This window comes from Panthera leo, chromosome D4 (genome assembly GCF_018350215.1).
Source record: "Panthera leo isolate Ple1 chromosome D4, P.leo_Ple1_pat1.1, whole genome shotgun sequence".
Lineage (NCBI taxonomy): Eukaryota > Metazoa > Chordata > Mammalia > Carnivora > Felidae > Panthera > Panthera leo.
The window spans coordinates 83,808,544-83,834,776 of record NC_056691.1 but is presented as its reverse complement, the minus strand read 5'-3'; the positions used below and the strand labels follow the sequence as shown (position 1 = coordinate 83,834,776).

The window sequence follows — 26,233 nt, the reverse complement described above, 5'->3', positions numbered from 1 at the left end:
GGCAGATAGGAATATATTATGGCTTTGTATAGGGCTAGAAGAGTGTCTTCAAGACCCTCTCTGGTAATATCTGCCATTTTGTTTATCTTTTTGGCCACAGAATCAGTCTTCTATGGCTTATGAAAATAGTCTACAACAGTGCTGTCTGGTAGAAATAAAATGGTCAGAAACATGAGCCTCGAAAGGTCAAATTTAAAAAAAATAGAAGGGAATAGTTGAAATTAATCTTTTTTTTTTTTTTTTTTTAATGTTTATTTATTTTTGAGACAGAGAGCGACAGAGCATGAACGGGGGAGGGTCAGAGAGAGGGAGACACAGAACCTGAAACAGGCTCCAGGCTCTGAGCTGTCAGCACAGAGCCCGACGTGGGGCTCGAACTCACGGACCGCGAGATCATGACCTGAGCTGAAGTTGGCCGCTTAACCGACTGAGCCACCCAGGCGCCCCTAATCTTTTTTTTTTTTAAGTTTATTTATTTATTTTGAGAGAGTGAGCAGGGGAGGGGCAGAGAGGGAGAGAAAGAATCCCAAGCAGGCTCTGCACTGCCAGTGCAGAGCCCATCGCAGGGCTCGATTGACAAACGGTAAGATCATGACCTGAGCCAAAATCAAGAGTTGGATGCTCATCCGACTCCCCAGGTACCCCCCCCCTTTTTTTTATCTTAGTAATATTTTATTTACTAGCCACCCAGGTACCCCCCCTTTTTTTAATCTTAGTAATATTTTATTTAACCCAATTTCAACATGTAATCAGTATAGAATTATTAATTTAATATTTTATCCTTTTTGGGGTACTGTCTATGAAATATGTATATTTTACGTTTATGACACATCGACATTTGGACTAATGGCATGCAGCTGTAGATGTCCTATGGAACAGTGCATGTCTCTAATGACTCCCTAGTCCCTTTTCTAGAATTTCAGAGCTAAGAGTAAATCAGAGTTCTTCTAGTTCTGTACCCTTCTTACTTTACTGAGGGGTACTGAGCTCCACAGAGTTTATGATCTGCGTAAGGATGTACACCTAATCAACGAACTAGGTTGGAAAGCCTCCCTATTCAGAGCTCTTTCTGATGCAGTTAATAGCTTTTTTAGGATGACAAATAGTATGCTTTTCTAGGTACATCTTCCACTTTACTTTCCTTTTTACTTCCCATTCTAAGCACATTGGACTGCTCTCTTCTGACAACATGCTCTGTACTTTCCTCCTCCTTTGCTTCTGCTCAGTCTGTTTCTATCACCTACTTTTTAAATACTTACATAACACAAATATTAAATCATTTAATACTCTATGAGTTATGTATAATATTTGCTCCATTTTGTAGACAGGTAATTGAAGCACAGACAGGTTAAGTAACTTTCCAAAGTTAACAAAGCTGGGAAGTAGGTGGAGGAGCTAGGATTCAAACCTAGGCAGTCTGGGTCCAGGGTTCACATCTATAACTATCACTTATATTTCTTCTGTACAGTACCCCCCTTGCCCCTTTTGGGCTCTAGCTCAGATGCCACTTTCTCTATGCAGAGCTCCTGGATTCTACAGTCAGAATTATTAGCAATGATTAGAATGTACATCGCTGCTTACAGTTTTCAGGGTACCTTCATGTTTATCATTTACACAGTTGTGTAAGGCAAAACAAATATCAGAGCCAAGACTTGATGAGGTTTAAGTGGGTTTTGCTATAGTGACTCAGCGGAGTATATACCTGAATTTATTTGCTCTTAAAAATTCCCGTTTTGGGGGGTGCCTGGGTGGCTTAGTCGGTTAAACATCTGACTTCAGCTCAGGTCATGATCTCGCAATTCGTGGGTTCAAGCCCTGTTTTGGTCTCTGTGCCTAGAGCCTGCTTCGGATTCTGTCTCCTTCTCTCTGTCTTCCCCTCCCCCGCTTGCACGCTGTATGTGTGTCTCTCTCAAGAATAAATTACCATAAAATTTTTTTAGAAATCCTGTTTGTTTGTTTTTTCCTGCACTGACCTTTGCCACATAGCACCTTATTGTTCCACTTTACCACTCTGTCTTCTGTGGTAGGAGATATGTCAGTCTCTACTAGACTGCAAAGCTTCTATTTTTTCTTCTTCTTCTTCTTCTTTTTTTTTTTTTAAATTAGAGAAAGTGCAAGCAGGGGAGAGGGGCAGAGGGAGAGAGAATCTTAAGCAGACTCCACACTCAGCGTGGGGCCTGATGTGGATCTTGATCCCATGACCCTGGGATCATGACCTGAGCCGAAATCAAGAGTTGAACACTCAACTGACTGAGCCATCCAGGTGCCCCTAGACTACAAGTTTCTTGAGGGCCAGGATCACGTATGTTTATTTTTGTATTCTCCATAGTCTTAGAGAACACTGCATTGTATGTGATAGACAGGTAGTTAAGGTTCGTTGAATTTAGTTGTATACTGGTTTTTGGGGGCGCCTGGGTGGCTCAGTTGGTTAAGCGTCCAGCTCTTGATTTCGGCTCAGGTCATGATCTCGTAGTTTGTGAGTTCAAGCCCCGCATCAGGCTCTGTGCTGAGAGCACGGAGCCTGCTTAGGATTCTCTCTCTCCTTCTCTCTCTGCCCTTCCCCTGCTTGTGCACGTGTTCTTTCTTTCAAAATAAATAGACTTAAAAATAAAGTAAAGTATAGGGGCACCTGGGTGGCTCAGTCGGTTAAGCGTCTGACTTCAGCTCAGGTCATGATCTCGTGTTCGTGAGTTCAAGCCACGCATCGGGCTCTGTGCTGACAGCTCAGAGCCTGGAGCCTGCTTCAGATTCTGTCTCCATCTCTCCCTCTGCCTGCCCACCCCCCACATTCTCTCTCTCTCTCTCAAAAATAAACATTAAAAAAATTTTTTTTAATGTAATTTTATACCGTTTTACAAACACACATTTCTTCAGATGTCTCCTTTTGTCAAGTACTGTTCCCTATGGGTGCTAGAGAAAGAATCTGATACTTCTCTCTACCTTTGAGGGGCTCTCAATATAGTAAAAGAAATAGATAAACAAATGATTATTGCATGGTATGTTAGGTGATATAATAGAGGGCTGTTCAGGATATTGAGGAGCATATTAAAAGCAGCATCTAACTGGAGCCAGAGATGATTTCACACAGAAGGAACAATGAGAGGATGAGCAGAGTTTGTTCAGGTAGACAAAACAGGAAGGAAAGAATGTTCAAGCAGAATAAATACCATATGCAGTGGTATAGCTTAATCTGAAAGAACATGACCAGTTCAGGGAACTTCTAGTGGTTTGGTTGGCTGGAGATGGTGCTTGGAAGGCAGGCAGAGGCCAAATCATGGAAGATTAGGCTGATAAACTTGGATTTTTGTCTTTTAGGTGGTATATGTGTAAACACTTTGAAATGCTTTTATATTTTAGGGGAAAACAAATCATACTGTGACTTTGGGATGTTGTTTAAAATATAGCTAACTAAAGAGAAAAGTAGATTCAAAGAAAACTGTTACAGGAATACACTGTATTATAGTGTATACAACATACACTGTTGTATGTGGTGGGAATATGACAAAAATCATGAAGATGTTACCTGAATAGAGTTTTGGAAACACTGCCATAGACAGAGGAGTACCTTTGAGAGATTTTTAAGGAGGACTGTGACAGTAGGTTTTAGAAATCGGGGCGCCTGGGTGGCTCAGTCGGTTAAGCGTCTGACTTCAGCTCAGGTCACGATCTCGTGGTCCATGAGTTAGAGCGCCGCGTCGGGCTCTGGGCTGATGGCTCAGAGCCTGGAGTCTGCTTCTGATTCTGTGTCTCCCTCTCTCTCTGCCCCTCCCCCGTTCATGCTCAGTCTCTCTCTGTCTCAAAAATAAATAAAAACAGTAAAAAAAAAAAATAATAATTAAAAAAAAAAAGAAAAGAAATAGTTTGGCAGCATTTGTAGACCATGGTTTGGAATGGGACAAAAATGTCACAGAAGCGGTAGGCCGAATGACAGGAGATTTTGACGTAAGACAGTGACAAGTGATTGTGGTGTTTAAAAGGAGATGGGAGCGCCTGGTTGTCTCAGTCAGAAGAGCATGCGACTCTGACCTGTGGGTAGTAAATTCAAACCCATGTCCCATGTTGGGTTTAGAGATTACTAAAACAAAATAAACTTCAAGAAAAACAACTAAATAAAAGGAGATGAAGAAGGTATAGTAGGACCTGTTGACAGGTTAGGTCTAGGTTACGAGAAAGAGAGGAGTTCAACGTAACCTCAGTTTCTGGCATAGATTACTTAGTAAATACTGAAACTAGATTAAGGAATGTAAGGGAGTTTGGTTTGGGCCATACTGAGTTTGAGATGCTGCCAAGTCAAGACATCGAGGTAGAGATGGCCAGAAGACTGTTAGATACACAGGCTGGTTAGGTAACAAATATTTATTGATTGTCAAATGTGTTTTCAGACACTAATAGTTCTAATAGTTTTAACTCAAGAGAAAAGTCTAAACCAGTGGTTCTGAACTGGGGGTGATTTTGCCCCTGAGAAGATATGTGGCAGTGTCTGGAGACATTTTTGATAGTCACAGCTAGGGAGTTACTGTGGGTATCTAGGGGGTATAGAGGCTAGAGATGGTGCTAAATATCTTATAATGCACAGGACAGCAGCCCCTCACAACAAAGAATTATCCATAGTGCCATGGCTAAGAAACTTTGGTTTAGGTTGAAGATACAGATACTCCCTTCTGCATTGTAAAGGTGTGAATGTTCTTGTCATTTTGGATTCCAGCTCCTCATCCCCAGTGGTTTGTAGAAGTTCTATACAAAGGCTATATAAAAAATAATTTTAGATAGATATTTGTTTCTTAAGCCAAGAGATTTTATAAATACCAGTATGTTAAAGGAAATAGTATGCTTTAGCTAACAAGAGCAGCTAAACATAGAATTACAAAATTTAAAGCCCAGTGTTTTAAATTTGAGGGGCAAGAGGGAACAGGAAGATAGGAGCAGAGAACAGAATGGAACCTGGACTATCTTGAGGGAAAGGTAGAGAAGGGAAATAGGTTCATCTAAGAAGGGGGCTATGAACCCTTACTTGTCCAAGGATTGGGAATTCATTGGGCACTGTGGGGAGAGATGGGTGTAGTTTGCCCTAAGATTGGGGAAGATTGAGAATCCTGCCTCAGTGACTGTTTTGGAGCAATAAGAGAAACCACACTGCATACAAACTGAGCAGTAGAACAAAGCTGTAAAGGGCTTTGGAAGAAAGGGTCGTGTGTCTTCCCCATGGCAAGGGTACACTCCTTGAGGCCACTGTGTGTGTAGTTGGCTGACTCATGTAGAGTTTGTACTGAGATTTCATAGACTTCTTACTTTGTATGTGCTTGGTTTGAACTTGTAAGCTACTGCTGAACTGGAGAGATGAGAGGAAATAGCTTTGGCTTAGAGATTCAGCTCTTTAAGTCCTCATTTGGAACCACAGAAGTGTCAGTGACAAGAGGCAGCTGTTATTTTACTCCAGGTAGTGTGCCTGGCCTTGGGTTGAAGATGTTGCCTAAGTAGTTTACATGTGTTCCCTAGACACTCACCAGCTTTTAAGATTGGCAAGGTTTCACAGTAATGTTCTTGAGTTTATGGTCTACTGTCACTTTCAGATGAGCCCTGAGGGGTATGGGCCGGTCACTAGGGGTGGCTAGCAGTTAAGGGGGCATTATGGGGTAAGAGAGCCAGACATATGTGGGTGCAAATTCTGGCACATTCAACATGGGAATCATGGAGTCCCTCAGGAATCTGTGCTGTCATTAGTTTCAAAATGTTAATGATATCTTACCTTGTTCCCAAAAGAATATAGAATGGCTTATGAAGGTGCATTCAATATAGCAAGGTAAATTACATTTAGAATAAGTAAGAAAAATGAGACAAAGAATATAAAGATAGGAAACCAAGATGGAGCCAGTGGTAAAAGTAAGAATTGTATACAAAATAAAAGCTGTGATGACTAGATTACTTCTTTGAGATTAAGTCCTAAGTTTTCTAGGAGTCTACTGAAAGACAGAAACTGATCAGTTAAAAAATTCACCAAAGATTTGTCTTTGTCTCAAAGGTGCAAACACAATCTTCTCAGGGAAATCACACCTATCCCTGATAGAGGGAGCAAAGAGACATTCCTCCATTGGGTCCTCCTTGAAGGTAACTGTTTAATAATAGCATCCTATGCACCTTGTTTATAGTCTACACAGTGACCAGCTCTGTTTCCTAGAATGTCCCTTACCACAGCTGTACGGCATGATGTTAGAGTATAAATTTGGGAGGTGCGCCTGGGTGGCTCAGTTGGTTAAGCATCCGACTCTTTCAACGTTTTTTATTTTTTTTTATTTATTTTTGGGACAGAGAGAGACAGAGCATGAACGGGGGAGGGGCAGAGAGAGAGGGAGACACAGAATCGGAAACAGGCTCCAGGCTCCGAGCCATCAGCCCAGAGCCTGACGCGGGGCTCGAACTCACGGACCGCGAGATCGTGACCTGGCTGAAGTCGGACGCTTAACCGACTGCGCCACCCAGGCGCCCCAGCATCCGACTCTTGATCTCAGCTTATGTCTCCATCTCAGGGTCATGAGTTCAGGCCCTGCATTTTGGGATCCACATCAGGTGTGGAGCCTACTAAAAAAATAATAATAAATAAAATATATATGTATATCTATATCTATCTATCTATCTATAGAGAGAGTGTTGTAATTTGGGAAAAAGCAATTGGGAAAGGAGGGTAGTATAATGCAGGGTGAGGACAGGCCTCCCTGAAGGACAGATTGGCTTAATTCAGGATGGAGTTTGTAGTAGGTTTGTAGGTTTGTTTGGGTAACATTTTAGTAACTGATCCTCAAAGGGATGTACACAGTGGAGCCTCCAAATTTACAAGTAACTAACAGTTTCGTGAGAGTGGGCAAGTAGCCTGATCAACATGGTAGGAAATAGAGAACTTTTCCAGAGATGCATTATGGAGAGAAGAATGGGAGGTAGCTTCTTTGGCAGCTTGTGTCAGAGGATGTATTGGGGGAAACATTGAAACTCCTGGTATGGGTTCCGACCTTCACAGATGGAAGTTTGGCCTTTTCTTAAAAGGTGTAAAATCCAGAAGGGAGTGTGAATGAGGCAAATGCCTGAAAAGATGCAGGCCTCATGGGCAACACACAGAAAACTCTGCCCAGTCTTATACAGATCAGCAAAGTACTTCTATAAATACATTGGTGAAATTCTCTTTGAGAAGGTTTGGTGAGTGTACTTGAAAAAATAGTACAAATATTAATTAGACAAGGCATTATATCTAAATAAGGTGGGTGAGGTCCCAAGATAGGTACTTTAAAACATCACTGTAGGGGTGCCTGGTGGCTCAGTCAGTTAAGTGTCTGACTTCAGCTCAGGTCATGATCTCACAGTTTGTGAGTTCTAGCTCCATACTGGACTCTGTGCAGAGCCTGGAGCTTGCTTTGGATTCTGTGTGCCTCTCTTTCTGCCCCTCCCCTGCTCACGCTCTGTCTGTCTCTCTCAAAAATAAACATTAAAAAAAATTAAAAATCATTATATTCTCTTATTTAAAAAAATTGTATAATATCAGAAAAAACATTTCAGAAATGTTTGAAATTGGAAGAGCAGCCATCTCCATAAGGAGTGATTTTAAGTGGTTTTTATCAAGATGGTTATTATTATTGTTTACTTTTGAGAGAGAGAGAGTGCATGCATACACATTGGGAAGGAGCACAGAAAGAGGGAGAGGGAGAATCCCAAGCACGCTCCACATTGTCAGCACGGAGCCTGATGCGGGCTTGATCTCACAAACTGTGAGATCATGACCTGAGCCAAAATCAAGAGTCAGATGCTCACGTGACTGAGCCACTCAGGTACCCCTAGTTATTATTGTTTTACAGTAACAGGTTATGTATATACATAAAGACATATATGTATATATAAATAATAGACTTATTGAGTAATTTATATCATAAAATTTAATTTATTTGTAAAAGTTTTTTAATTTTTTAAATATTTTATATTTATTTTTAAGATTATTTCTTTATAAAGATGTTATTAAAAATTTTTTTAATGTTTATTTTAGAAGGAGAGACAGAGTGTGAGTGGGGGAGGGGCAGACAGAGTCGGAGGCACAGAATCTGAAGCAGGCTCCAGGCTCCAAGCTGTCAGCACAGAGCCTGCTCAGAGCCCGACATGGGGCTCGAACTCATGAGCCGTGAGATCATGACCTGAGCTGAAGTAGGATGGTTAACTGACTGAGCCACCTAGGTGTCCCTATAAAGGTATTTTTATGTAATATCTACATCTATCATGGGGTTTGAACCCACAACGCTGAGTCGCATGTTCTTGCTGACTGAGCTAGCCAGGTGCCCTTGTTTATTTATTTTTAAGTTTTTAATTTTAAAAATCTTTTTAAAATATATATTATTAATTTTTTATGTTTATTTATTTATTTTGAGAGGGGTGGGGAGGGGCAGAGAGAGAGGGAGAGAGAATCCCAAGCAGGTTCCATGCTGTCAGTGCAGAGCTTGATGTGGGACTTGATCTCACGAACTGTGAGATCATGACCTGAGCTGACACCAAGAGTTAGGTGCTTAACCGACTGAACCACCCAGGCACCCCTCCTTCTGGGTCATGTGTTATATAACTCATTGTACACTTATTATGTATAGATCGAGGATATAACTGTGTATGTATGTGTATAAAACTCTGCAGAGCACTTTGCATGCACTGTCTCATTTAATACTTAGAATATCCCCAGGTAGGTGTCTCTGTTTTGTGGATGAAGAAACTGAGACACAGAAATCAAGTAACTTGCTCAGGGATACACAGCTAAGTAATGGACAGTAAGCTAAGTAATCTGTAAGAGATAGAGCTGATTGTTTGGCCTCTGGTCTTTTTTTTATTTCAAAGGCTGTGCTCTTAACATCTGAACTATGCTATGGCATTAATTGGTGTGCCCCTTTTCTATCTTAGAGGATAAAATAATCTGGGGTTAGTACTTGTTGATTAGGAATAAAGGAGTATTGCCTCTCAGCCCTATGCTGTTTCTCCAAAATTTGACCTTGCAGTGGCATTGAATATAGTTGATCACTCACTCCTCTTTTTCTTTCTTCTTCTTCTTTTTTTTTTTGTCCCCGCCCTTGATCACTCCTCTTTTGAGTCCATTTGTTTACTGGACTTCCAGGATACCACATTGTAATGGTTGCCTTTCTGTCTCACCAAGCTGTCTCTTTCGCTTTTTCCTTCTTTTTTGCCTAACTTTTAAATATTGGTATATCTGAAGGATCATTTATTGATCTTATCCTTTTCTCTGCTTGTAGCTACCACTTTAGTTATATCTTCTAGTCTCATGTATGTATGTACGTATGTATGTACGTATATCCTGACAATCTCTAAATTGGTCTCTCTGACCCATAGCCTTTTCCTTGAACTCAAAACTCATTTGATCACTTGTTTACAGCACATCTGAGGCACTTGGAAATCTGATAGGCACCTCAGACTTAATATGTCAAAATCAGATTCTTCTAGCCAAATAGTGGAAACAACCCAAATGTCTAGCGACTGGTGAATGGATAAGCAAAATGTGGTAAATACATACAATGGAATATTATTTATTTATAAAAAAGAACAAAATAATAACAGGTTACAATATGGATGGACCCGAAAAGCATCATATTAAGTGTAAGAAGCCAAAAGGCCACAAAAGGCCACATGGACAGGAGCACCTGGGTGGCTCAGTTGGTTGAGTGTCCAACTTCTGCTCAGGTCATGATCTCATGGTTTGTGAGTTTGAGCCCCTCAACAGGCTGTCTGCTGTCAGTGCAGAGCTCACTTCAGGTCCTCTGTCCCTCTCTGCCCTCCCCAGCTTGTGCTCTTGCACTCTCTCTCAGAAATAAATAAACATTAAAAAAAAAAAAAAAAAAAAAAAGGCCAGATGTCCAGAATGGACAAATCCATGGAAACAGAAAGTAGATTGATTAGTCATTGCCTAGTGCGGTGGTGTGGAGTTGTGGGAAGTGACTACCACTGGGTACATAGTTTTTTAGGGGTGATGAACATTTTTTTTTTAGTTTGTAGCTTGAGGCATTTTATTCTAAAAAGCTGGCACTTGTATACATAAACTAACAAGAACTTAAAATTCATCACGTTTACTTCATTTTTTAGCTCGACCTTCTAGTAAATCTTTGGCTTTCATTGATTTTGGCTGCTATATAAGGAGATCCTTCCTTGTCTGGGTGATTTAAAAGCATAATTTGTTGATGAGCATCTCTTATTTTTCCTTTATTGGCAGTAGGGCTTACACCTAGTATTAATGCTGCTGCTTGTTTTGTTATTTTGGATTCAAACCCACCTCTGTAATAGCCATCACTGAAGGCAGAATTTGGTAGACTTTGAAAAACTTGTTTTACTTGAGGTTCCATATTGTGTTTCATGGCTTGCAAAGCATAACGGCCTGCAAATCCTGCAGCAGCAACAGTCAGTCTGACTGCTGCCGCTGCACTGGCCATGGCTTTGGCTTGGTTCCCCCACCTCCACCGAGAGCGTGGTCCTTCCCTGCCCAGAGTTTGCAACCAACCAGTTCCCACACAGTGATGAGGCCACCACCAGCAGGCACCGAAAATGTTCTAAAATTAATTACAATGATGGTTTCCCAACACTGAGTATACTAAAAAACAACTGAATTTTGGAGATATTTTTTGGTATGTGAATTATATCTCAATGAAGTTGTTGAAAATCGAATTCTTCATTCCCCATCCCTCAAACTAAACTCAAACAAATCAAAACAGTCTGCTCATGAAAGAAATCATTGATAAATTAGACTTCATTAAAATTAAAAACTTTTACTTTGTAAAAGACATTGTCAAGAGAATGGGAAGATAAGCCACAGACTGGGAGAAAAATATTTGCAAAACACTCATCTGATACCAGACTTTCATCCAAAATATGCAAATCAGGGGTGTCTGGGTGGCTCAGTCAGTTGAGCATCCGACTTAGGTGCAAGTCATGATCTCACAGTTTGTGGGTTTGAGCCCCATGTCGGGCTTTGTGCTGACAGTTTGGAGCCTGGAACCTGCTTCAGATTCTGTGTCTCCCTCTCTCTCTGCCCCTCCCCTGATCACTCTGTCTCTCAAAAATGAATAAATTAAAAAAAATTTTTTTTAAAAATATGCAAATCAAAGAACTCTTAAAATTCAATAATAAGAGAACTGCTCCATTAATAAATGGGCCAAAGACAGGAGCAGACACCTCACCAAAGAAGATATACAAATGACAAATAAGCATCTGAAAAGGTGCTCCTCATCATGCATCATTAGGGAAATACAAATTGAAACAACAGTGGAATACCACCACAAGACTATTGGAATGACCAGAATCCAGAACATTGACAACACCAAATGTTAGCAGAGTTGTGGAGCAGCAGGAACTCTCATTCATGCTTAATGGGAATGCAAAATAGTATAGCCACTTTGGAAGATTGGCAGTTTCTTACCAAACTCTTACCATATGATCTAGCAGTCATGTTCCTTGCTATTTGCCCAAATTAATTGAAAACTTATGTTCACCCAAAAACCTATATATGGATGTTTATGGAAGTGTTATTTATAACTGCTAAAATTTGGAAGCAACCAACATGTCTTTATTAGGTGAATGGATAAATAAGTAGGTACACCAAGATAATGGAATATCATTATTATTTTTAAAATTATTTTTAATTTGATTTATTTATTTTGAGAGAGATTGAGAGAGAAAGCAGAGGGGTGGAGAGATAGGGTGAGAGAGAATCGCAAGCAGGCTCCACACTGTCAGCACATAGCCCAATGCAGGGCTCAAACTCAAGAACTGTGAGATCATGACCTGAGCTGAAGTCAGGAGTCAGTTGCTTAACCTCGTGAGCCACCCAGGTGCCCCAACAATGGAATATTATTTAGCACTAAAAAGAAATGAGCTATCAGGCCATTAAAAGACATGAAGGAAGGGTGCCTGGATGGTTCAGTTAGGCGTCCGACTTTGGCTCAGGTCATGATCTCAGGTTTCATGAGTTTGAGCCCCTCATCAGGCTCTCTGCTGTGAGCACAGAGCCCGCTTCGGATGCTCTGTCTCCCCCTCTCTCTACCCGTCCTCCGTGCGTGCATGCTCTCTCTCTTTCTCAAAAATAAATAAGCATTAAAAAAAAGTGAAGGAATCTTAAATGCATATCATTAAATGAAATAAGCAAATCTGGAGACTAAGGTATGATTCAAGCTGTATGACATTGTGGAAAAGGCAAAACTGGTGACAGTAAAAAAGATCAGTGGTTTCCAGGGTTTGGGGGAAGGGAAAGATGAATCGATGAAGCACAGAGGATTTTTAGGGCAGTGAAACTATTCTGTATGATACTGCTATTCTTTATACATGTCATTAGACATTTGTCAAAGCCCATAGAATGTATAACACCAAGAGTGAACCCTAATGTAAACTGTGGACTCTGTATAATAATGATGTATCAATGTAGGTTCATTAGTAACACGTACCACGCTGATATGGGATGTTGGTAGTGGAAGAAACTGTATGTGTTTGTGAGCAGAAGATATATGGAAATTCTCTATATCTTCTGTTCAATTTTACTATGAACCTAAAATTGCTCTAAACATTAAATCTATTTAAAAGAAAAAAAAAAAACTGGGGCACCTCAGTGGCCCAGTTACTTAAGAGTGTGACTCTGGATTTCAGCTCAGGTCATGATCTCAGGGTTTGTGAGATCGAACCCCTAATTGGACTGCATCCTGGCAGCGTGGAGCCTGATTGGGATTCTCTCTCTCCCAAAGAATCTACAATAAGAAAATCTTTACTTGGAGTCTTAACCATCTTGATAAGACTATTAACATCCTTGTAGTTACTTAAGCCAAAAACATTGAGTCATGCTTGATTCCTTTCTTTCAACACTCTATCTAGTTGTTCTCAAACCTAGTGGATACTACATTCAGAAAACATCTGGAATCCATTCACTTGTGATCATTTCCTATTTTCATGATGTTAGTCCAAGCCGGTATTAACTTTTACCTAGATTATTGTAGAAGCATCCTAACTGGTGTCCCTGTTTCTGCCTTTGCCTCTTCCCTACTCCCATGTTCCTCATAGACCATTTTTAACATAGCAGACATAAGATCATATCACTCTTCTGCTTAGGACCTCCTAGTGGCTTCCTATTAAAAGCCCAGGTCCTTACATTCACCCCAAAGGACGTAAGTGTTCTGTGGTGCACTTCTGTTTTTCTCCTCATTCAATCCACTAACTACACCAGCCTTGATGTTTCTGAAACACCGAGCATGCTTTTACCTCTGAGCATTTTTTACTTACTGTTCTCTCTGGCTTCAGTGCTGTTTCCCCCATAAACTTACCTTTCTTAGATTTTTGCTCAGAAGTTGCTTATCAGTAAGGCTTCTGTGCTCACCCCATTTAAAATATCAGTACCTGCTTCCCACCTCTGCCATTTTTATCCCTATTACAGGGCTTCATTTTTTTCCTTCCCTCTTATTACTATCTGAAAAAGTAATATGTATATATTTTTTACTTGTTTATTTTCTATACCTCTCTTTCTTAGAGTATAAGCCCCTGAGATCAGGGCTTTTATTCTGTTTGGTCATTATTATTTATTTACTTTGTTTCTAGAATAATAACTGGTAATCATATTAGACTCTCATTAAATATTTGTTGTGTTGAACAGCTGAATATTCAAGATAGTACAGTGAAAAGAGGTAGGTAACCAGGATCCCAGATCTGTTGGAAAAATTAAGTAACATTGTGACCTGAATGCTTGTGGGTCTCAGTCTTATCATCTGGGTCCAGTGAGAGATTTGACATAGGAGGGTTTTTTTTTTTTTTTAAATGTTTATGTATTTTTTGGGGGGGGGGGGGTGTGAAGGTGCACATGCAAGTGGGGGATGGGCAGAAAATGCAAAGCTTAGAGCCCAACCTGGGGCTTGAACTTAAAAACCATGACATTATGACCTGAATGGAAGTCGGCCACTTAACCTGCTAAACCACCCAGGCGCCCCTAATGTTTATTTATTTTTAAGAGAGAGAGAGACAAAGAGCATGCGAGTGGGAGAGAGGGCCACAGAGTATTTGAAGCAGGCTCTGAGTTGAAAGCAGAGAGCCTGGTGCCAGGTCGAACTCACAAACAGTGATATCATGACCTGAGCCACCCAGGCCCCCCTGACATAGGTGGTCTTTAATGCTGTGATATAATAGAAAATGTATATTGGTCTCTGCCCCCAGTTCCTATCACAGAAACCCTTATAATGTCTTGGGTGATAGGAATGTCTTGTTCTAATGAGGTAACCCTGGGTGGGCTTCTACATGGCTCCTGGATATAGGCTGGTCACCGGGAAGGCCAAACCGTGATTAGAAGTTTAGCATTTTCAGTCCTGCCCCCCATTCTTTTCAGAGAGAGAAGGGCTGAAAATGGAGTTAATAATGGATCATGTCTACATGATGAAGTCTCCATAAAATCCCCGAAGTATGGGGGAACATTCCATCTGTTGTTCATTCATTCTCTTTGTCATATTCTTTAATAAACTGATAAATGTAAGTAAATGTTTTCCTGAGTCTGTGAGCTGCTCTAGCAAATTAATTAAACCCAAGGAGGAGATCTTTGTAACCTCCATAACCTTTGATCTGTAGCCAGTTGGTCAGAAACATAGGTGATAACCTGAACTTGTGATTGATGTCTGTAGTATGTGTCTGTGGTGGGGAAGAGGTGGCACAGTCTTGTGGGACTGAGCCCTTGTGGGATCTGGATGGGTAGTGGCAGAATTGAGTTAAATTGTAGGACAGCCAGCTGGTGTCACAGAGAATTTCTTGTTGTGGGGGGAAAAAAACCTCTGCACATTTGGTGACCAGAATGTGAATGTTCTGTGTGACTAGTAAAGGAAACACACAGGAAAGCACAGGAAAGAAGCACACACTAGGGAAGACTGAGTTTTTCCCTACATAGGAAAGAAAAAGCTGGATTTTTTTTCCTTTACAAATGTAAGCCAGGATTGTGTAACTGAAAGAACCTTGAGAGACCATCTTTTATTGTAAAAGGTAAGGCTCTGAGTTCAGAAACATTGTTTTACTCACTGGTGTCTATTCCTGTTATGAATAGTGGATGGATTATTGGCAGGAGTAAAGATCGGTGAAGCATCTGAAGATTGTGGGAAATTCAACCCAAGAGGGAGCTAGCTACACAGACACCCAAGGCCAGAAGGACTCTAGGCCAAACGAAAGATCTTGCCTTTGAGGTGGTATTTGAAGATCATGAACTTACCCTAGGAATAATAACAAAGCCATTTTATTTTGAAATTTTCTGAGCAGCTATATTTCCCCTCATTTTCTTTCAAGGGGCCTCCCCCGCCCCCCACCCCCCTCCCACCCCCCCACCCTCTCATTGCGAGTTCTTTCCTATGCTTGGCTTTGTATACAGTAGCTATAGCTGTTAAAGTGTGTCTCTCATATGTTTAAGTAAGTTGTTGCGTTTAGATTTTTTAATGTTTAAAATAATTTCATTATGCCTGTATAGGTTTTTTTTGTTTTTTTTGTTTTTTTTGTTTTTTTTTTTTAAGAGTAAGCTGTACACCCAACCTGGGGCTTGAACTCATGACCCTGAGATCAAGGGTCTCATGCTCTACTGACTGAGCCAGTGAGGTGCCTCCCCTTTTAATTAATTAATTAAGTAAGTAAAATTTTTAAAATACTTTTTTAGGGGCACCTGGGTGACTCAGTCGGTTAAGCGGCCGACTTCGGCTCAGGTCATGATCTCGCGGTCCGTGAGTTCGAGCCCCACGTCGGGCTCTGTGCTGACAGCTCAGAGTCTGGAGCCTGCTTCAGATTCTGTGTCTCCCTCTCTCTGACCCTCCCCTGTTCATGCTCTGTCTCTCTCTGTCTCAAAAATAAATAAAACATTAAAAAAAATAATAAAATACTTTTTTAATGCTTGTGTAGTTTAATTTCTCCTTTCTTGGCAGACCTATCATAAAACCCAGTAGGGCCTCTGACTGTAGTATAAACTGGTCTTGGAAAGTAGGTTCTCCTCCAGTTCTCCATGGAGAGCAAGATGATATACTTCCTTCTCCATAGCACTGTTGGGAGAATCATTTTCCTTCTACAAAATCTTTTGATATGTTTTCAGAAGACAAATAGTTTTTCATTAAGTTTTTTTTTTTTTTTTTTTAATGTGTATTTTGAGAGAGAGAGAGCAAGTGGGGAGAGGGGCAGGAGAGAGAGAATCCCAAGCAGACTCTGTGCTGCCAGCACACAGCCTGATGCAGGGCTGGAACTCATGAAGCCTTAGATCATGACCTGAGCTGAAATCAAGAGTTGGGCCCTCACCCGACTGAGCCATCCAAGTGACCCTACAGTTCTTTTTAAAAAGTAGGGTGAGTCCTCAATTTTAGGTTTACATTTTGTAATTAATTAAATTTTAATTTTTATTTCGAAATAACTGGATTTATTTGTAGTTGAAAGAAATAATATTGAGAGATCCTATGTACCCTTTACTCAGTTTTCCCTAGGAGTAAGGTCTTGTAGAACTGTGGTAGCAGTACCACAACCAGGATATTGACATTGACACAACCCATGATCTTGTTCAGATTTCACCAGTTTTTATTGTACTCATTTGTGTTGTGTGTGTGTGTGTGTGTGTGTGTGTGTGTGTATTCAGTTCTATGCAATCTTAATACATCTGTAGTTTTATGTATCCAACCCCATATTCAAGACACAGACATTTCCATTACCAAAAGGATTCCTCATTTTGTCTTTTTGTAATCATACCCACTCCCCTCCTGTTCCTCCTAACTTCTGGACCCCTGGCAATCACTAAGCTGGTCTCCATTTCTATAAATTTGTTACTTCAAGAGTGTTATATAAATGGAATCATACCTTATGTAACCTTTTGGGATAGGGTTTTTGTTTTTTTTTTTTTTTTCCTCACTCAACATAAATCTCTTGAGATTCATCCATGTTGTTATGTGTCAGTAGTTTCTTTTATTATTGAATAGTAGTCCATGGAATGAATATAGCAGTTAATTCAGTTATTCACTTGTTGAAGGACACTGATTTGTTTCCAGTTTTTGGCTGTTATGAATTAAGCTTCTGTGGACACTTGTGCACAGATTTTTATGTGGACATAAATTTTCATTGCTGAGTGCAGTTGCTAGGTCATATGGTAAGTGCATGGTTTGCAATTTACTTTAAAAATTAGTAGATAGAAATTAGTAGATAAAAAACTTTTCATGTTAAAATTATTTACTCTTACATTTATTTGTTTGGTGACAAACATCATTTTACAGTTTCTTTAAAGATGTTTTCTTAAACCTATTGTCTGTGTAGCCAGGGAGTTTGTATTTTGGAATAGCCATTGTATCGTTCGCAGGCATTATGAGATGAAGGCAAAAAACAGACAGAAATCATATCATAGAATCATTAAAGGGTAGTTTCCTTTCCTATGAAACAATATACATATTAGTTCTTGTCTTTTTTGCATTTGATCTTTAGTTTTAATATTGTAGTGAAAAGTTGCGTTCTATTTTCTCTTTCTACAGCGGCTATGTGACTATGTTTGTGACCTCCTCTTAGAAGAGTCAAATGTCCAGCCAGTATCAACACCAGTAACAGTGTGTGGAGACATACATGGACAGGTAAAATTTCATGAGCAGATTTTTAGCTTTTGTACTGTCCATAGTCCATGTGTGTTTCCATTTGTGCTGCGAAAAAGCCACCGGAAAAACAACAAAAACAGCTGGTCATTTGGTAGATTGCCTCAGTCTGTGTGACACTAATGATTCCTGGTTACTAATACAGTGAGTAAAAGCAGTGATCAAATTATTCATGGAATTTGTTGAAATTATACTTGCAAAGTGGATAGAATGTAGCATTATTGCTCTGTGGAATGGGGAAGAGAGAAAATAAATGTGGACAGTTCACAGTGATTGTGATTAACAGGAGGTGCTTTGGTTTTAGGCACTAATTTTCTATTCTATTCATTTCTATTTATTCACTTTACTCATTCATGTCATATTTTAATGTATCATTTCCTTAGTGGGAATGAGATAGCAAAAGTTCAGAAAGATAAAATTGTTGGTGCGTGATTTCACAGCAAGTCACTGCTAGAATAGGAGGAGGAGGATTTGTCTCCTTTTCTCATCTGCTAGGTTTTTGTTTGTTTTTTAAGAGTTTCAAAGCAGTGGCAGGAGGAGTACACCTCATCTTTAGACTCTTACTGTCACCATATAGCCTAGCTGGAAACCCTCTGTGTTTTGTAGAGGTATTTGTATTTGTTTTTCTTTTTTTTTTTTTTTTTTGGTTTGGTTTTTGTTTTTTGGTTTTAAACTGGGAGTGAAAGCTGAACAAAACACTCACTCAGTCTGCTGTATACATACAATGGAATTGTGGCTGTAAGACATATGATACAGTAACAGTTTTGTGGACTCAAATTTTCAATCCTATTTTTTTCATTTGAAAACTCAAATTTTGTCATTGGCAATAAATACTGTCAATTGTTTCCTTGAAGTGACTGGCTCACTTCCTTCACTGTTGCAAAGATGTTTGCCAAATACCCATAGTATGTCTTTCATTATCTCAAGTAAAAATAGTGTTCCATAAAAAAAGAGGCTACTTTAGCTTGTGACAGGCCTATGCTGTCACTTTTTTTTTTTTTTTTTTTTTTTTTTTGAGAGGGGCCAGGGAGAGAGAGAGAACAAGAGCGCGAGTGAGCAAGTAGGGGAGGGGCAGAGAGAGGGAGAGAGAGAGAATCCCAAGCAAGCTCTGACAGTGCAGAGCCCAATGCAGGGCTTGAACCCACAAATTGTGAGATCATAACCTGAGATGAAATCAAGAGTTGGAGGTGACCGATTGAGCCACTTGGGTGCCCTGAGGCTATCAGCTTCTGATACTTAAAGACTTTTTTGGAAAATCATACATACATACATACATACATACATACATACATACTTACTTACTTTTCTGTTAGTGTGATATTAACAAATATGATTTTTGGTGATGTATAATGAAATATCATTTCTGTTTTCCAAATGACCAGTGTGTTAGCTACTGAGAGTGTTAGACCAGTCTATCTTTGTTACTAACAGAGTAGGAAAGACCACTTGTCAAGTTTTGATGTATTAAAAGAATATGTACCGTTATTTCTTAAAGTTCTTAAAATACTCTTTTGTAAAATAAAAATATCCCAACAGGTTGAATGTAGAGTCAGGTTATGAAAATCTAGCCATATTCTATTTAGCCAGACATTAAATTTGTTATGTTTTTGAAAACATTGTTTATTTTTCATTAGAAATCTGTGTATGTTACTATTTAATGAGTTGTTACTGATTTAAAAAATTAAATATTAAAAAGTGATTAGTTTTAATTTCTAATATGGTTAATAGCAGTTGATATAAGCAAAAAACTTTTTGGGGACCTCTGATTTTTAAGAATATGAATTATGAATGTTCCTGAAGCTAAGAAGTTTGAAAACTACTGAGCTAGCCAGCTGTTTCCTTGCCTCAAACAATGGAATAAAATCCACTTCAGGATTGCTTGTGTTTTAAAATGAGAACATTTATAGAGTTTCTGTGATGTGGAAAACATAATACACGTTAGAGATTATTTGTGAAATGATGAGGTGAGCTTCCAGTAATGTAGGACAAGCTTAGTTGTCTTCACATGTTCTCAGTAAATGTTTATTATGTTCGTTAATTCTGACAAAACTTCCATTCTGGGGCAGGAACTGTTGGGTCCCTAAAGCAGAATATTTGATCATCTTTTAAATGTATATAGGGTAAATGGGAACTTAAAAAGTTTTTATTTAAGAACATATAGCTATAAGAACTGTAAGAACTATAAACATGAATAGGAGTTAAAGGACACTTCCACCATACCTTTACAAAAGCAACTGTTTTATAAAACTTTTAAATGTTCCCTTTCTAACTCTCTGTGTGTACATACTCAATTTTTACATAACAAAATTGTGTAGTTTATTATAGGTAAACTTTTGTGTTACATTCTTTTCCCTAATTGTTTTTTTTATTTTGCTACATAGTTTCCATCATAACCATTAATATTTAAAAGAAAAAAATGTTAACATTTATTTTTAAAAGAGAGTGAGTTGAGGGGCAGAGAGAGAGAGGAAGACAGAAAATCTGAAGCAGGCTCCATGCTGTCAGTGCAAAGCCTCACATGGGGCTTGAACTCATGAACCATGAGAGCCGAAGTTGGATGTTCAACTGACAAGCCACCCAGGCATTATAATCATTATTCACGATTGGTCCAGGCCTTTGAGTTGGTAGATCATACTTTGTTAAAATAGTGTCTTATGTTAGTCGTGAAGGTTGTTTCTTTTGTTGTTATAAATGATGTTGTAACACATTTTCTGTATTTTCACACAGCATATATTTCCTTCCTTCCTTCCTTCCTTCCTTCCTTCCTTCCTTCCTTCCTTCCTTCCTTCCTTCCTTCTTTTTGCCCTTAGGATATAGTCAAAGAAGTGGAAATATTAGGCCAGAGTAACACGTGTGTGCACACGCACACACACACATACTCATATTATGTGTGTGTGTGTGTGTGTGTGTGTGTGTGTGTGTGTGTGTGTATATAAATACTATGTAAATGATATGTATATATATCATATATACATCTGTGGGTTGGAAATTGAGAAGTATACTTTCAAAGGGAAGGTCTTTACATAGTAGAAATGGACAGCAAATACTTTGGACAAAAGTTTACCACTTGACTGAGTTGAACACTTGTTTCATTTATTTGCTTGCTAATTTTAAGAAGATAGGAAAATTTTATTGTAAACTTGTTAAAGTTTTTCTTAACTCTAAGCAAGTAACAACGCTTCAGATTTATGAAACATTATAAAGAGTAGTGCTTTATTTCTTTTAGTAGTTAACATTTAAATTTCAGTTTTTTTCACTGTGACTAAGATTTCTGTACTGTTTTAAGTGTTAGAAATTTAAGTAATAATTTTTTAGTTTCAAGTGTAGAAGATAACTGTATAGGAAATAATTAGTTGTAGTTGGTATATTACAGTCAATTCCTTTAATTCAAAATCCTTTCTTAGAAAAACTGTGAAGTTTTCTTTAGAAATTAGGATTAAGATAATCTAGTTGACTGAAGTTACCAAATGGACAATTTATCAGTTTCCAATTTTCAGTCAAATAGAATATGATGAAATAAACAGTTCTGTTTTACTAATTGTTGAGAAGACACTCCATAGCTGTAGAGCCTGAGGGTACACACATCTCCAAAGTAGAGTGTAGGAAGGTAGGTTGATTTGCTCTTCAAGATACTATGAAGTATCATGTAAATTTATTCTTTGAAAGAAATTCTTATCCACTTGTTTTCTTATCTTTTGTCTCATTAAAATAGATACTGAGTATGTGGTGGGGTGGTTAGGTTAGCTTATTGACAAGTTAGATAAATGATCAGTTATTTCAAATACTCAAGTGATGGAATGCCTGGCTGTCTCAGTCTGTAGAGCATGCAAGTCTTAATCTCAGAGTCGTGAGTTCAAGCCCCATGCTGTGCATAGAAATTACTTCAAAAAAAAATTCTCAAGTGATAGATGGGGAGATAAATGACAGAAATTTGAGGGGGAAGGCCTGTAATATTAATGATCTAGGAATGACTTTAATGGTAATTGTGAGATTTATTTTAGTGCTTTTTTTTAAGCTTGAGAGCTGTGTGCTTGGCAGTTTTGCTCACACTTAATTTCTTTTTGTAAGTGTAAATATTTGAGGTCTTAATTAAATGCTTCTTTACACATTTCGCTCTCAGTTTTATTATTTTACTCCTTCACAGGAATTTGTAATCAGCATATATTGCCTTTCTTTTATAGTTTTATGACCTTTGTGAGCTATTCAGAACTGGAGGTCAGGTTCCTGACACAAACTACATATTTATGGTACGTAAACCCCAATGATACCAAATATTTATTAAAATGGAAAGGATCTGACTTGCTACATGTAAATTATGTAATAATTTCATTGCCATGTGACATTCACTATTTAAATATATGAAAAGGTGATTCTGTATTTTTTTACATTTTGCCATGTCATCTAGTTGAAAATAATTGCTTTAGTATATTGCTGTGTGCATAGGACTGGGTTGTAGCCCTAAGTAGTGACTGGCACAAATATAGCCCAGAACCATAGATTTAAGACACAAATCTTAATTTTACTGTTGTTTTATCACACTTTTTGAGCAATTTCATCGTTTATTAATCTGTGGATTGATGAATATAGGCATATACACATTTAGTATTAAGGTGGATATTTGCTTAGTTTCCTTTTGGAATGTAATGTTACTGTTGAATTTTGTCTGAATCCTGTCATTTTCCTCCCTTCTAAAGGTTTATGGGTCACTTTCCTATTCTTTTAGGTGTCTTCCTATTGTTCTAATATTGTCCCAAGTAAGACATTAATGAGAAGTGTAATTAGTATGGCTTTACATGCAGTTGTTAAATACAAAGCTGAACCCAGAACAGTAGTATAATTTTGGTATCTGCTTTTACAAAAATACTATTTCTTCAATTTGGTAGCTTTTCTGATGCAGTTAAAGTGATTTTTGAAATTCATCTAAAATTTTTTGATTCACACATGACCTTTTAGAAATAGCTGCTAGTGTGGGCGATAGAGAATTGGAAAAATGGTGATTTTCCAGGGAAGATCCTTGAGAGAATTGCACAGCAGGTTCCTGCACTGCTCTTGAATCCTAAGACTAGCACAGACATTTAGTAGAAATAGTTATTTACTTCAATTTGAATTTTTTGTTAAAATCCAATATTCAAATAATTCAATGTTTGATTCTTCATTTTTGTTATTTTTGACTGGGTCTCTGAGTTTGTACACTTTGGTATAATTAAAAAAAATATTGTTGCTATTGTTTCTAACTGTAAACTTTTATCTTACAGGGTGATTTTGTAGACAGAGGCTACTATAGTTTGGAGACCTTCACTTACCTTCTTGCACTAAAGGCTAAATGGCCTGATCGTATTACACTTTTGCGAGGAAATCATGAGAGTAGACAGATAACACAGGTGTATGGATTTTATGGTAAGACTTTCTATTCTCTGATTTTTTTTTTTTTTTGAGAGTAAGAGAGGCAGAGGGAGAGAGAAACGGAGTCCTAAGCAGACTCTGTATTCAGTGTGGAGCCTGATGTGGGGCTCGATCCCACAACCTTGGCATCATGACTTTGGCTCAACTGACTGAGCCACGTAGGCACCCCTACTTTCTCAACCTTTAAATCCTCTTCTTTCCCCAATCAAGAACCTTACCATGGAGAGAGAACTATTCTTTTTTTTTTTTTTTTTAAATGCTTGCTTATTTATTTTGAGAGAGTGAAAGAGCATGAGCATGCATGAGAGTGGGGTAGGGGTAGAGAGAGAGGGAGAGAGAGAATCCCAAGCGGACTCTGCACTGTCAGCACAGAGCCCATTGTGGGGCTCAGTCTTATAAACTGCGAGATCATGACCTGAGCCAAAATCAAGAGTTGGACACTCAACCAACCAGGTGCCCCTGGTGAGAGAGCTATTCTTAAATTTTTGGTGTGCATCTTTCTAGATGTGTGCCTCAAACTGTAGTGCTCAGTTTACCTTATTGGAATCATCTGGGGTGCTTGTTAAAAATGTGCATTGTTGGACCCCACTGAAAACCTTTTGGAGTGGGAATCCTAGAATCTGCTAAAGGTGAATGTTCTGCTCTTGAAAGTTTGAGAACCGGGGTGCCTGGGTGGCTCAGTCGGTTAAGCGTCCGACTTCAACTCAGGTCACGATCTCGCAATCCGTGAGTTCGAGCCCCGCGTCGGGCTCTGGGCTGATGGCTCAGAGCCTGGAGCCTGCTTCAGATTCTGTGTCTCCCTCTCTCTCTGCCCCTCCCCCATTCATGCTCTGTCTCTCTCTGTCTCAAAAATAAATAAACGTTAAAATTAAAAAAAAAAAAGTTTGAGAACCTATTCTATGTGTATGTGTGTGTTTGTAAACGTATTTTTGTGTGTGTACATACCTGCTTTTTTCACTTAATGCTGTGACCAGCCTTTTTTCACTTCATTGACATTATTTTTATAGTTGTATCATATTACACTATATGGATGTACTATAATTGATTAAACTAATACCTTTAACATTGAACCTTGGAGTTGTTTTTAACAACACATAGCTGAAAGAATATCCTTTTACATATGTAAAATCATGTATGTATGTATGTATCCATATGTCTGCCTGTGTGCTTGCTCCAGAGAATGCCAGGACCTCAGGGATCAGAAACAGAACTTAGCCACTAAAAGCAAAATATCTGCTTCTATAAAACTTTTATATGGTTGAAAGTTTTAAAAAATGAGGTTAGAGAGAGGCTGGCTGGCTCAGTCGGTAAAGCATGTAACTCTTGATTATTGGGTTGTGAGTTCGAGCCCTACGTTGAATATAGAGATTACTTAAAAGTAAAACCTGTTAGGGGCGCCATGAATCAATTAATCTTTCAGGGGGTGCTGATGCTGTCAGCATGAAGCCTGCTTGAGATTCTCTCTCTCCCTGTCTCTCTGTCCCCAACCCTCGTCTTGTGCATGTGCACACAAGCTCTTTCAAACTTAAATAAAATAAAATCTTTAAAAAAAAAAAAATGAGGTTAGGAAGCTCTTTGAAGAAGATAGCAGAGCTATTGAGATTATTAACATGAAATTTCCTTAAGCACAGTTAAGGTGGATATTGAGAAATTTGAAAATATTTATCTCATGACCCTTTAGTTTTGGATTTTATATTTTGGATTCTTTTTTGTCATTATAAAGGTAAGCTAAAAGATAAAGATAAGTAAACTCTTAACTCTTTGATTTGTAAGCCATTGTGAATTATTAAATTGAGAAATTTTGATAATTTATTGTTTATATAACTTTGTTATTAGTAATTGAAAAGTTAGATGGCTATTACTTGTTTTTACAAGTTACTTCTGGTTTTCATTCATAAAATACCAAGTACCATTTGAATTAAAATTTTTTTATTCTTTTGCAAGACAGTTAATAGTTTGGATAGTACATACTGTGGTGTTAGTAAAAGCCAACTGGCTCTAAGCTTGTTATTATACATATTACTACACCCCCAAATTTGACCAACTTTTTTTTATAAGTTTACATTTTTTTTAGTGTTTATTTTTGAGAGAGAGAAAGAGAGAAAGAGGCAAAGCGTGAGCAGGGGAGGGGCAGAGAGAGGGAGACACAGAATCCAATGCAGTCTCCAGGCTCTGAGCTGTCAGCACAGAGCCTGTTGCGGGGCTTGAACCTGCGAGCTTTGAGATCATGATCTGAGCCCGTTGGACGCTTAACCAACTAAGCTACTTAGGCGCCCCAATCAACATCTTTTTTTAAATTTTATTTTTTATTTTTTAAAATTTACATTCAAATTAGTTAGCATATAGTGAAACAATGATTTCAGGAGTAGATTCTTTAATGCCCCTTACCCGTTTAGCCCATCCCCCCTCCCACAACCCCTCCAGCCACCCTCAGTTTGTTTTCCATATTTATGAGTCTCTTCTGTTTTGTCCCCCTCCCTGTTTTTATATTACTTTTGTTTCCCTTCCCTTATGTTCATCTGTTTTGTCTTTTAAAGTCCTCATATGAGTGAAGTCATATGATTTTTGTCTTTCTCTGACTAATTTCACTTTGCATAATACCCTCCAGTTCCATCCACGTAGTTGCAAATGGCAAGATTTCATTCTTTTTGATTGCCGAGTAAATACTCCATTGTATATATATGCCACATCTTCTTTATCCATTCGTCCATCGATGGACATGTGGGCTCTTTCCATACTTTGGCTATTGTGAATAGTGCTGCTCTAAACATGGGGGTGCATGTGTCCCTTAGAAACAGCACACCTGTATCCCGTGGATAAATGCCTAGTAGTGCAATTGTTGGGTCATAGGGTAGTTCTATTTTTAGTTTTTTTGAGGAACCTCCATACTGTTTTCCAGAGTGGCTGCACCAGCTTGCATTCCCACCAACAATGCAAAAGAGATCCTCTTTCTCCACATCCTTGCCAACATCTGTTGTTGCCTGAGTTGTTAATGTTAGCCATTCTGACAGGTGTAAGGTGGTATCTCATTGTGGTTTTGATTTGTATTTCCCTGATGATGCGTGAGGTTGAGCATTTTTTCATGTGTCGGTTGGCTATCTGGATGTCTTCCTTGGAGAAGTGTCTATTCATCTCTTTCGCCCATTTCTTCACTGGATTATTTGCTTTTTGGGTGTTGAGTTTGATAAGTTCTTTATAGATTTTGGATA

The 26,233-nt window shown here is 38.7% G+C and overlaps 2 protein-coding genes across 2 annotated transcripts in view; one reads left to right on the top strand and one right to left on the bottom strand.

Annotated features, from left to right (window-relative positions):
• PPP6C (protein phosphatase 6 catalytic subunit) overlaps positions 1-26,233 on the top strand; it is a 33,342-nt gene that overhangs the window by 3,063 nt on the left and 4,046 nt on the right. Inside the window, exons 2-4 of the mRNA XM_042911812.1 lie at positions 17,508-17,603; positions 21,803-21,868; positions 22,877-23,018. Of these exons, the coding sequence (XP_042767746.1) occupies positions 17,508-17,603; positions 21,803-21,868; positions 22,877-23,018 (304 nt within the window). The remainder of the gene's footprint in view (positions 1-17,507; positions 17,604-21,802; positions 21,869-22,876; positions 23,019-26,233) is intronic.
• On the bottom strand, positions 9,888-10,926 carry LOC122204386 (mitochondrial import inner membrane translocase subunit TIM14-like). Its single transcript, XM_042911813.1, has one exon. The coding sequence runs from the start codon at positions 10,449-10,451 to the stop codon at positions 10,104-10,106; it is 348 nt and encodes a 115-aa protein (XP_042767747.1). The 5' UTR covers positions 10,452-10,926; the 3' UTR covers positions 9,888-10,103.

Coding starts and splice junctions, on each gene's coding strand:
- LOC122204386 (XM_042911813.1), bottom strand. CDS start 10,451: ATGGCCAGTGCAGCGGCAGCAGTCAGACTGACTGTTGCTGCTGCAGGA.